Source organism: Puccinia triticina, chromosome 10A (genome assembly GCF_026914185.1).
Source record: "Puccinia triticina chromosome 10A, complete sequence".
Taxonomy (NCBI): domain Eukaryota; kingdom Fungi; phylum Basidiomycota; class Pucciniomycetes; order Pucciniales; family Pucciniaceae; genus Puccinia; species Puccinia triticina.
The window spans coordinates 3,151,190-3,163,656 of NC_070567.1; the positions used below are offsets into that span (position 1 = coordinate 3,151,190).

The 12,467-nt window shown below is 47.6% G+C and overlaps 2 protein-coding genes across 2 annotated transcripts; one reads left to right on the forward strand and one right to left on the reverse strand.

Moving 5' to 3' along the window:
* Nucleotides 1-4,585: 4,585 nt before the first annotated feature.
* On the reverse strand, nt 4,586-5,140 carry PtA15_10A308 (uncharacterized protein; the record flags this gene model as incomplete). Its single annotated transcript, XM_053160471.1, has 1 exon — nt 4,586-5,140. The coding sequence occupies one exon, from the start codon at nt 5,138-5,140 to the stop codon at nt 4,586-4,588; it is 555 nt and encodes a 184-aa protein (XP_053024442.1).
* Nucleotides 5,141-9,765: 4,625 nt separating this feature from the next.
* Nucleotides 9,766-12,152, forward strand: PtA15_10A309 (uncharacterized protein; the record flags this gene model as incomplete). The annotated part of the gene is made up of 3 exons (XM_053160472.1): nt 9,766-10,452; nt 10,572-11,350; nt 11,426-12,152. 3 exons carry the CDS (start codon nt 9,766-9,768, stop codon nt 12,150-12,152), a joined length of 2,193 nt encoding a protein of 730 aa, XP_053024443.1.
* Between the last annotated feature and the right edge of the window lie 315 nt (nt 12,153-12,467).

Here is a 12,467-nt window from a genome sequence, read left to right on the forward strand (position 1 = left end):
CCCTTGAGGGCCATTTGAACGGCGTGAACTTTTTTATCTGGAGCGTAGGACCGGAAACCCATTGTAAGATTCAGATTTGTGTGCTTCTTTGAGACAACAGACCAACCAAAGGCTGCAGGAATGGTCGTTGTGATGGTGATGGGTTGGGGGACGCCTGGAAATGCTCATCACAGCAAGGCATGTTATACATATCACACCTCGCCGCTGTGGGTGGCAAAAACCAAAGGCAAAACATGCTGCTGTGCAGCTTAACCACATAACTCTAAGTCATCAATTTTCTTGTTTGTCCAAGAGTTAATCAAAACACAATAGCTGAGGACAGCTAGCAGGTTTGCATTCAACAAGAATTTCCGGAAGGGTATAAGAAGGAGCATGTTTCTCCCATCGCAGATCCAGTGGGGGCCAAAGGCTGCCCACACGGTGGTCTTGCGTTCATTTTTTTTTTGCGGGAGTTTGACCTTTAAGGTTGAAAGAGGAATTGGATAACCAGACACTTCAATATTGAGGTGTTGTTGGAGACTGGATCTGGTTTACCTTGTTTCATAGGATGCCAAGACGTGAATCTTTGGGCTGAATTGGTGTTTCGTGCCGTCTTGGAGATCAGTTGATCAAAACAAGCAGCTGTCAAGGCCCCTGGACCTCAGCAACGTTTTGCCAGCGCAACACCTGCGACAGAAATGGAAAGTGGTTATTTGGAACCAGAGCTTGTGCTATGACCATCAGGTATATACAGCAAAGGTAGGAAAGCTTGCGGTTTCCTTCGCCAATATTCCACCAAAAACCAACCAAAAAGTATCACCAACCGGACCTGCAACACCCCTAACCTTCCCCCTTCTTCCTCCATCCTCCCTCCCACTCACCCCCCCCCCCCCCCCCCCCCCTTCCCCAACAAAAAATTCCCCCCAACTCGCCCTCACCTCCCCGCCCTACTGTTTGCACCCACAAGCCAGCCCCCCAGCCAGCAACCCAGCAGCACACCAGATTTTCATTTCCCCGCTACCACTACCGCTACCGCTACTGGTGAGTCTTTGCCCTCCCCCCCCCCTTTTTTCGCTCAACCAACTGACCATCGGGCTTTCCTTTTGCCCTTGGCCGCCATCCAGCTTCCAATCAACCCGTCGAGTCGCAGCCGCACGCCTAAAAAACTTTTTCGCACCTACCAGTGAGTGATCGCCCCCCCCCCTTTTTTTCGCCGTATCAAACTGAAAAATTGGCCTTTCCATTTGCCCTTGGCGGCCAATCAACCTCTCAATCAGCACCCAGGCAAACCTCGCCAGCCACTCGCGCACCCCCACGTCCTCTTGCTCACAACTCCCCCACTCACCTCTTGCCCCAACCAAGTAAGTCTGATTCCAGCTCCTCCCCTATCACAACACATCTCATCCCGCTAGGTGTACGGCCATGCAAGAAAAGACCGCTAGGCATAGGGCCCTGCATAAACCACCTTAAGCCCAATGCACTCCCATTTTCATATAGAAATGGTCTTTGTGAAATATCAGCGCGACATCAAGATCATCGTGATCAAGATGAGCCTGCGCGGCCTCTCCCTGGCCGAAATTGTCAGGCGCGGTGATGCCAAGAGTATATGTACTCTTCTAGCTGCACTGGTGACTGCGCAGCGGTGCGGTGGTGCGCGCGGCAAAAGCGCGGTAGAAAGTGCCAAATAACTTTAAAGTTATTTGTAATGAACCCCAAAAGGGGTTCAACGGAGGGACCAGGAGCACCTGGGGTGTTTAAGTGCCCTCCAAAAGTCTTACAGGGTCTGCGCACTGGTAGTGGTGCGCAGAGGTTTTTTAAAGCCTGTGACTTCTGGGGCCCAGTTAAGGGGGTATTTAGAACGTATAAAATGTTCCCAGGAGATGGGTTGGGGATATGATCCCGGCAGAGAAAAGGAAACAGCGGACTTATTCGTGAAGAGGGTCCGCGAAAAAGGCCAGCAAACGACTCAACAAACCAAAATCCGAGCAATAGCAGGCAAGCAGACTGGTCGGGTAGACTAGGGCGGGGCTGGTATGGCGACAAGGTGGTTGGTATGAATCTGGGGAGGCTTTTACTCGCTCAAAAGCCTCCCTTTATATATTCTTGCGGCGACCGGTAGGGTCGCCTTTCTATTTTCAAATTCCTCGCGGCTTCTCGGCCGCGGGAAAGACTATTTTTGACAGGAGTGATCAAGAGTTCTGTTACTCGCATATTTTGTTCACTTACAAGTGGAACTCTTCCTCGGTCCAAGGAAGGGTTCTACTCTTTGTGTTGTTTTTGGTTGTCCATCTTCGGCCGGGGGAGAAGCAGTAGTTTACTTCTTTACTACTCTCCTCCGGCCTTTTCCAATAGAATGTTCTATTGTAGTTTGGTTTAGTTCAAGAATATCAAACCCGTTCTCTTGGCCTGAGAACGGGTTTTTGAACATAGCTACGTTTCTTCTCCGGCCAATTCTTTTGGCAGGAGTTCTGTTAAATTTCTTCTTGCCTCAATTCCGCAGTCGAGAGGATGCATAATGAATATTTTTCTGAGCGGCGCTCTGTGCCACACTTAATATTCAATAAATAAGTGTAGTTTTCTCTTTTATGCGTGGTGCTCTGTGCTGCTACTAATGATACATAAAGTATTTATATGTTTTTCATTCTTTTTATTATTGTTACATATACTACAACTGGTTAGCCGGGCTCTAACTTATTGTAGTAGCCCGGCTGACAGAAATCTACCAAGCACTGGACATAAACGTGTTGCCAGATTTCTTCCTACGCTGGAGGACGATCTACCACCAAACCCGGGATGTTGTCAGAGATCCGGCCCTGTACAGAGACCGTGGCCGCCCATTGGCCTTTACCCGTGAGGAGTCAGAGTTTGTTCTTGCAGCACCAGAAACCAAGCCGACTCTGTATGTGGATGAGATAAAGAACCACATACAAGCAATGACCGGGACCAGACATCCGATCAGCACAATCTGAGCTGAGTTGAAATTGTGGCTGCTCATGACCAAGAAAAAGGCTCAAACAGTCAACCCTGCTCAATGCGCCCTTGCACGGGCGACTTATATTGATTGCAGAGCTAATTTCCCTTCGGAGTACCTCGTGTTTGTTGGATTTATGTGGTGTCATTCATTTAGGCTGACCTTTGGTTCTTTCTTGGGGCCACAGACAAGGCCGGTGTGTCCCTTGGGATGCACTCACAAGACCGCGCTTGGGCCCTTCACGGGCGCCGCACGGCCCGCGTCTTGAAGCACCTTTGTGCGCCCCAAGTGTCTGTCATGCCGGCTGTGCCGTTGGACGGGATGCTGGAGTGCATAGCGCATGTCGGCACAATGCAACGGGTCAACATGGAGTACTTCATCGAGGAAGTACTGGTGAGTTTCCCATTGGTTTTCCCCAATGCTTGCTGTTGCTGACTCGCGGGTTTGGTTACCAGGCCCCTGTCATGAGTCCCTTCCCTGGTTGAAACAGCGTGCTTGTCATGCCAACTCATCACAGAGGCCAAATCGCGGATATTTGCGCCAATGCCGGGATTGTATTGGTTTACTTGCCCACGTATTCGCCGGACTTCAATCCAATTGAGAAGGTCTTCTCAGTCTTGAAGTTGAACCTCAAGCGCCTCAAATTGCTCACCGGCACTCGACAAGACGCCCGGATCATCAAGGAGATGTTGCCAACGCTTGTGACGCCAAGATTGATGGCTAATCTCTTCCGCGACAGTGGTTATGCTCCCGGGGCTCCCCGTGTGAACTAGGACAACTTTCACACAAATCTTGTGATTGTAGGTGAGCTGGGTCTGGGCCCAAAGACGTATTGTAGGCAGAAGATATATTACCGGCCGGTTAACCAGATGTCTCCCGTGCCTTCTATTATTTTCCCTCTTGATGTTGGTCTTTTTATCAGATTGTGGCGCTTGGCGCGGGAAATAAACTAGCCATATGTCCCCCGTCCCTTCTAATATTCCCCTCTTTTGGTCTTTATATCATATAAAAAGCTTGGCGCGGGAAATAAACAAGATCACTGTCATCCTTGTCTGTCTGCGTATCATGTGAAAAAGATATCATAAATTTTTATTGATGTGCTAAACGGTCCAAGGCCAACCTGGCCCCCCAGGTCCTTGGGCTTGGGAGAGGTGCAGAGAGTTCCACTCAACCAAGTCCCACATTGCTCCCCAGGGTCGCGGGGTGTTGATGTGCAACACCCAACTCATAACCAGAAAATGCGCGGGCAAGTACGCGCATGATCCCCAGGGGCCCTGCCCATGCACTAGCACCAATTTTGTGAGTGTTACACTCTCAGAAAACAAGTGCTCACACTCTTGGAAATCATGCACAATGATCAATATATTTCAAACTTGGGGCATCATGCCCCAAACAACATGCATACTGGTATAACTCACTATCTCATGTATTGTGTATAATATGACTATCAGGTAAAGTGCCTACTCACTATCTTGTGTATGTTTGGGTGTTATGTATGAAGAGGAAGTGAAATAAAAGGGGAAACAAATAATCAAGAATCATGTGGGACCTTTGTGTATGTAGTCATATGAGAAATTGAGAGAGAAAAAACTCTCAGATAAGGATTGTGAGACATCCGTGGCGTTCTTGCGACATTCATATCTCAGGGGAAGGACTAACCACCGGGGCGGGGATGGCCATTGACAATTCTGGTTTGACTGTGCTTGGCGCGGTAGATGCATCAGGGCCTGGGATTTCTGCAGAGCCAACTGGGCCTGGGATGTCCGTGACGTGAGGGTCCGACACACCCAAGCTGGTGGGGTGGGCAATGGAATTCATAGGCTGATCGAGTTGATCGGAAGTGGCCGGACCTAACGTAACCGGGGTAATTACGGGATGATCAGATGTCTTCAGGGCCGGCAGGGCCGGCGTCTTTGGAGCTTTAGTGGTGGGGGTGCCGCCTGCAGCGGCAGCAGGTATGGAAGACGGTTTCCCAGGTGCCTCATGCCCCTGGACATGTGTTGGTAGCAAGTCCCGGGCGCCATTTACAAGCTGGCATGCTATTGCAAAGGGGAACCAGAATTTGTCTTTTAATTCCTGGGCGGACACGCTCAGGGAAAACTCCCACCTCCTGATGTGGTACAGCAGCATCAGACCGCGAGTGATCACATCTTCTTTTGGTAACTGACACGCCTCAAGGAACCCTTCCATGGTGAGAGCGCGGCCAATGTTGTTGAGTTGATAGTAGGCTGTTGGGTATGTCCCGCTGATCCACGAGTATAACAAATCCGTGCGGGAGCGGGGGGTCTTACGGGTCGGCAATCCAGGCACAGGTTGGATAGGCAATCAATGCGTGCGGCTAGCATGAACATGAGGTCAGCCAACCTGGCCTCCTGACAAACATAAAGAAGCCTTGCTGTACTCACATTGCGGGTCACCCGGGTCTTTGTCCTTTCCAATGCCAAGCAAATGTCACCAGAGCCAAAAGCCATGGCCAGACTGTCTTGCTGAGATTGCTCCTGCAAGTAAGATCGAAGAAGGCAATCAATCCAAAGGGCAAGGAGGCTTGCGAGAATAAGACAAAATACTTAATGTCTCCCGCTGCTTTGTGGTTTTGCAAGGGTCGGCCATAACCACCCGGACGCCAAGGTCCGATTGGGGAAGAGCAAGGACTTCATCCACAAAGTCACGGAATTCTGCCTCCAAGGAGATTACCGGCGCACGCCCAACCCCGTATTTGCCATGCTTCTTGATAGTCACGTGCCAGTTTACCAGACCCACGGCATCCATCAAGTTGACCAGATTGCCAAGATGGGTGACTGTCTTTCCAAGCGCAACAGCAACATCCAGACGGAACTGTGGCCATGTTGTATCCTGGATGTCAGCCATCAGGATGGCCGTTCCTCTGGGTTTAACTCACTCCCAGTGCTTCTGGATTTCAGCAAGAGCTTCCTTTGTCTGGGCGACAAACTTTGGAGGCCTGCTGTGAGCCTGAGTCCCTATAGTGACAGCAGGACACAAGAAAGAAAGGGGGAATATTTGGATTTCTTTGGATAAAGAAAATACAAATATATAAAGAGAGAGAGAGAAACTGAGCAGGATCAAGATAAGCAGATATTCAAGGTTTATTCTGGTGGGAATGCACGTCCACTGGCAATGCTACCTGTTCAGAAGAGTGCTGCCAAGCTGTGCTAGAGAGTGCTACAGCCTCCTCTCACCAAAGAAACCTGGAGGGTCTCTGGATTAGACAAGTTTAATCCAGCCACAATTTTTTAGCTTCCTTCTGGATAGACAAGGTTCTTTAGAGGGAAACCTATGTGGTTTGTTTCTTACAAAAACCACAGAAAAAGAATCAGGTTAAGCAGGGACAGCCCTGTGATCAAGGATAAGGCAAAGGCCAGCAAAGAAGAGCAGATCAAGCAGACACAGAGTTGTACCTCTGAGATAAACAAGGTTCAGTGAAAGAGTTTACTTACTGTCAATATCCTAGGCGCCTGTGACAGTAGGTATACTGGGAGTGTGGTAATCTCTTTGGTGGTGATCCTGGGGTTATCTGGGGTGTGGTTCTGGGGTGCTGAAGTCTGTAGATCCGCCTCAGGCAAGGGTGATCCTGACTACAAAAATTTTCACAGTTTGCTTATGTAATTTACATATTTACATGTGGTTTGGCACGCCTGGTAGCGCTGACACGTCACAACTGCGCATGCGCGCCACAACTCAATAACTCAGGGAAGGAGTATAGTTACAAAGAATTGGTAAGTTGTAAGTAGGGTTAAAATTGCATGAGTAAACAGAATATGAAGTCAGAACAAGGTTATCTCTTAAGATGAAAAAGATATGAATTAATTCATATGTAAAAAGTAGATAAAGGCAGACTTTAGGTCAGCTGAGTTGACTCTAAGGCTGAAACCTGCCACGGTTCGCATGTACATCTTGTGATTGAGCCGGATAGCTCGTTTGGCCGGGGGTTGTCCAGCTGTGGGAGCAATTCCCTTGGAACCACGGGTCTCGATCTCTAGGTCGCTGTCCTCCTCGTCATCGCCGCTGGGGCTCTTGTAGAACAGCTTACATGCCTCCGCCTGTGAGTCCGGAGGTTGCAAGGGCATCAGCATTGATTCCTGTGGCTGGCGGTTGCCCTGTCGCGGTGATCAGGACAGACATCACCGGTGTCAGGCTCTCCAGAGTCCAACCACTAATTTACCCATGCCAATATGTTTTTGAGGACCCCTGTTGGCAATTGGTCCACTCAAAGTGCTGCTCAATTGTCCAAATTCAAAAAAAGGAAAAATGCCATGTTGGGGACACATTTGTCCAACCTGTTTTGAATAAGGCCTGAAGCTGCGGCGGCGTTCTGCAGAGGCATGGCAAATTGGGTTTTCTTTCCAACATTCTCTGATCAAGGATTGGTTGGACAAACCAACAGCACTCAACCCTTACCCAGTGGTTTTATGCATGCACATCAATAATTTACCCAGTTCACGCCATTTCCGGTGCGCATTCCTGATCAGGCTTTTGGGGTACCGGTTGTCTATAGCCACTCCAGGTGCGACGACTGGTCAGACACCGCATAAGGACTTTTCCCATGTGGATACGCCGAATTTGATAGACTTGGTTGCATGCACTATTATTCTCTTGAGGTCACTTGACTGCACACCTCGGGATCGACCTTACCCGTGCCGAGAGGCTACAGCTGTCATTGCTTTTGGAATGTCTGGTCAAACTTCCTGACAAGTTCATTCATCTCCTCTTGAATCCTACATGAAATGAAGAAACAGGAAGGAACACGCTATTGCCATGCAGCGGTGTTAGTTCAAATTCAATTATTTATGCGTCACTTTGAATTCTGCTCCGGTAGATCCAGCATGTGCGCACATGAGAAACTGGCCGATCAGCCAGTCCGCGTTTTCCTCTGCAAAGCACTCCTGTGGAGATGTGGAGGCGCGGAGGTGTAAAACTTCAAGTGGCCTGATTCACCGAAGAATAATTACAACTTCCAAACAATTACAATTTCCGAACCATCTGCAGGTGAAAAAGTCCCGGACGGTTCGCGCTCGCTACATCATGCATCTCCATAACTTTATTTTTATGTGGCACATATCGAAACAGTCAAACCTCATTGAGGTTAAGGAAAAGGGTCCATATCAATCATAGACTGTGGCTTACTTCTCTTGAAATTATCTAGTATGTTGTACCGCATTGCAGGTCAACAATTCAAAGATGTCAGTAGAAGCCATCTTGCCTCATTTTGTGCCGGCAGCGATAAACTGTCGGCAGCACCTGCTTCGGCATGGCTGCTGCAACAGCCGCCATAATGATTTATCCCGCTCGTCCCATACATAGCCAGGGTGCAGAACTGGTCGGACAGAATATGTCCGTTCACCAGGCGGACCAATTTGTTCGACTAGTTCCTCTAACCAGGCTCGCACTCTCAAATTGACAACCCAGCCAATACATCATTGTTCTGGGTTACTTGATTTTGTACTTGAGCGTATCATGGAGATCGTTCCTCGCTATAGCATGGCAAACTGGGACTCGTGTTGGTGAAAATAGCTCCGCCGCTATATGTTTCAAAGATCGCCGATGTGCATTCCTTCACTCTGAGAGTTGTTCAAAATATGTAAAGTGCACATTTATGCTGATCAGATTTCGACAAGCTCCTTTAGCCTTGACGATGCTGATTAGCATGATTGCGCTGGTAGGCTAAGATTTGAATTTCACACAGCTTGAAAATTGTGCCTGCGCCTGGATTTCCATTGGGCTCGCCTAGAAAAAAAAGGACAAGCGTTGGTGTCGATCGACTGAGTTATTTACTATTATTTCTTTCTGGATCCTGGAGAAAAATCTGGCAGGATCTAGTAAGGTATTAAGCTGGGGATTTCGGCCGTCCACGCTAATAAACAAGCGGAAAGGTGCTGTGGTCAAACCAGAAATTTCACGAGGCATGACGCTCGCCAGGAGCTTCCCAATGGGCACCAAGTCCAATCAGGAGGGGGGGCACTAATTTCATTCGGCTTCAAACAGGAAACTAGCAGCCTCGCTTTAGGCAAGCAGATCAAAGCACTGGATATCATTAGAAATTAAACATTCAAGCAGCTATAGCGTGTCGCCCACCGCCAAGAAAAATACCCGGCGTTTAGCGATTCGTCAGTCAAAAGATTTCATCAGTTACCTATCAGCAGGCGTGCCCAACATTTTCGGGAGATGCCCCGGTTGGGATAAACCCACTTTTCTGATGTATGTCGATCAGACTATGGAAGTTCATTTTGGAAAAGTCAGTCCCTAGAGGTCCTTAGAGCTCAGTTCAGCTATCGTACAGCTTGTCCGTTCTTGCCACCTTGCCGCATGGCGGGCAGTTCCTACATATTGATTATATGAGAGAAGATACGTGTATGTGCTCCTGGGGAATATCTCCTCCTCTTCCCGAGGCCGCATTTAGGAACGAGTAGTCCAGTTGAAGGTCTTTCTCGAAAGCTTGTTAATCCATCTGCTCCATTGACATGCCCAGGTCGTCTCTTACGACCATCATGCACACGCTAGCTTTGCTTTATGCGCTGGGTTTTCTTATATTAGAAGACAGAAAACGGCCATCAAAATCCCAACCTTTAATTGATCATTTTTACTTTATTCCTCACAGATTTTCGCCAGCCCATCTTTGAAGCATTGTGTCCTTTTTGAATGGCAGAAATTTTCAACTGGATGACGTGAAATTACCAGTGAACTAGTAAAACAGCCCGCTCGATCAAGTCGCGCCATCCCTCTTACGCTTACTCCCGTCTTTTAAACCCTGGTCCTAGGGGTCGATCATTTATCCTTATCACTATTCTTCCTAGAGCATTATGCTTTCTTCGAATATGATCACCTTTATATATCAAAACTCCGTCCATGTTTATGATCATTTTCTCACTCAAAGAGATCATCTTCCGGAATCTGATGCCATCCTAAATCTATTCGACCTGCTTATTATTTACTTTTATGTCATCCTTACTCTTCGATGCATCACAATTTATTTTTCCATCTTATCCCCAGACTCCTCATGGTTGATATTGAATACCTTTAGTATTACCCACTCCTTTTTGAATACTGTTCAAAATTTCGTCCAGGGGTCCGACTTCCTTCTTGAATTACCCATGTCATCTTCCTCCGAGACTGAGTTGAAAAGCGATCCCGCCGTGACTTCAAAGTTCAGACTGTTTATCCGATATTTGAATTTCAAGCCAGAAGCGGTTTCGCTTGAAAAGATTCAAAAATGCCTCCATCTAATATACAGGAAGTTTTCTTCGATATTACGGCCACAAATACTTTTCGCCAAAGCCCAGCGTTTTGTGGCGAAAAAGACCCGACAAAAGGCACTCTTATGTTTGGCGGAATCTGCGGATATCGGAAGCAGTTTTAAAGCGGCACATGCCTCTACAACGGATATTTGGAAGTGCTCTCCGAGAATTTGGACGTGGCCGTGGTTAGGATCGCTCTGCAGCTATACCCGGGACCCACTTGGATTTATTCAGAGACAACATCAATCTCAGGTAAGCTCATGAGACATTTTAAAGACAAGAAGCCCTTAGATAGGTTTTGTTTTTATTTCCTGTTTTTATTTTCAAAGTTATCGAAGTTGAATAATCTTTCTTCACTTTCAAATTCCCAGGGTGATGTGTTTACAACGACTATTTTGGGATATAACTGTACCTTCATCCAGTCCAATGATTACATTCAATCATTTACTACCGCCACGCGAAAAGTTTTGGATGTCACGGCGGCCTACAAGCTCATTGCTGCACCGCTCATTGGAGAAGAGGCGTTTTTTGGACAAACAAAGTATATGCACCAAGTGGTGCTTTCAAGATCGAGAACTGAGCAACTTCACCAGCGGCTTTGGGAGTTAGCGGAAGAACTCCTTGAGATCAAATGGGCTCAGTGTGTCTCAAGCGGTGATCAATCTGCAGTTGGAAATTGGCGAAAAATCGACCTTGGTCAAATGCTAGATTACGTCATTTTCGGGCTGGACGTATTCTTTCTGATTGGAGAACAAATGGTCAACGTAAATTTGGACCGGATATCGCACTTATTTAGAGTTATGGACTCGGATCTCAGCCTTCTAGGCATCCTCTTGCCGATGATCAGAGGAGGCCGCTGCCCACGAAAGGAGGCCAAGAATGAACTGCTGGGGTTTTTGAAACGAGACGTGCAAAGGCGCATAGAGCGCCGTGTGCAGCACGCTGTCCATGCGGCTTTTGGACCCTCTGATTGTGCAGAAATCTGGCCTGACGGCCCCGTGGAAGACTCTCAAGAGCTACCGGAGATCTTATTACGCTCTGAGCTCAAGGAATTGGATGAGGCGATATTGCTGGATTATCACCGTGGAGAAAGTTCAGCCATCAAAGCCATCGATGAAAAGGTAGAATTTATCGCTTTGTTCATTTATGGGTTAGTGTTACTTTGATTGCTTTTATATTGTCGAACAAACATAGCACTAATTGGTTGGGATCTCGTCCAACATAGGTTCGTTTGGGCAGCCCAAACCAATTCAGCCGCGGCTACCATCGGACTGGTGCACGATATTCTACTTCACGATCAGTCTCAAGCCCTATGCGAGCCGAGACCATGTTTGTCTCACGCCGATAAAATACGACGAGAATGCACTTTTGCGCTTCTCAAAGACAATTCCTGTCCCGCGCCATTCCTGGAGGATATGCCGCACCTTGCCCATTGCCTTAACGAAACTCTGAGGTTGCGTGCGACTGGGGCCTGGGTCAGACTTGCGGACAAGTCTTTCCATCTCACTCCTCAAGGAAACCAATCACCCGGCATAATCTGCCCTCCTGGCTTCATTGTCCTCTCACCGATGCCAATTTCCCTGAACCCAAGCACCTACCCGAATCCGAACCAATGGGACCCTCATCGATACGACCGGGCCCCTTTCATTTCTTCCTCTTCAGCCGCGTGTAGGGATGCTTCAAGGCATATTCCAATCGACAAAAAGTATTTGATTCCACCCACCACGCCATCCAGTCCTTACTTCGCCTCTTGGGGTTTGGGTCGAGGGCATTGCCCTGGGAAACACTTGGCTTACAAGATGATTTCGATGACGGTGGCAAGGTTTTTTAATAAATTTGAAGTTCGCCCGTTGAAGGATTGTTTTGAAAACGCAAATTTCGAAGACGTGGCCGTGGCTGGAGTACAAAGATTGAAAAATGACTTTACAGTCCTAATCCGCAAGAGATTTTGACCGGCGTGAACGGCATCAATTCAACATCGCAAAAAGGGTAAAATAATAATATTTTTCGGGCTCTGTTTGACTTCTTTATATGTTGTTTTTTCATTATTATTTTCTGTTTTCATAGCGATTTCCATTCCCAGGAGTCAATCTACTGACACGGATCGGATCGAGTCGACGATTCCGCTTTTCGACACTTGCTGTAATTACTAAACAAAATGCAAAAACCATCTTCTCCTCGAAAAAGTCAAAAATATGAAAGTGTCGTCCTCTAATTTCTTGAATAATATTCTTTAAAATTCCCGATACGCATTGTCATTGAATGCT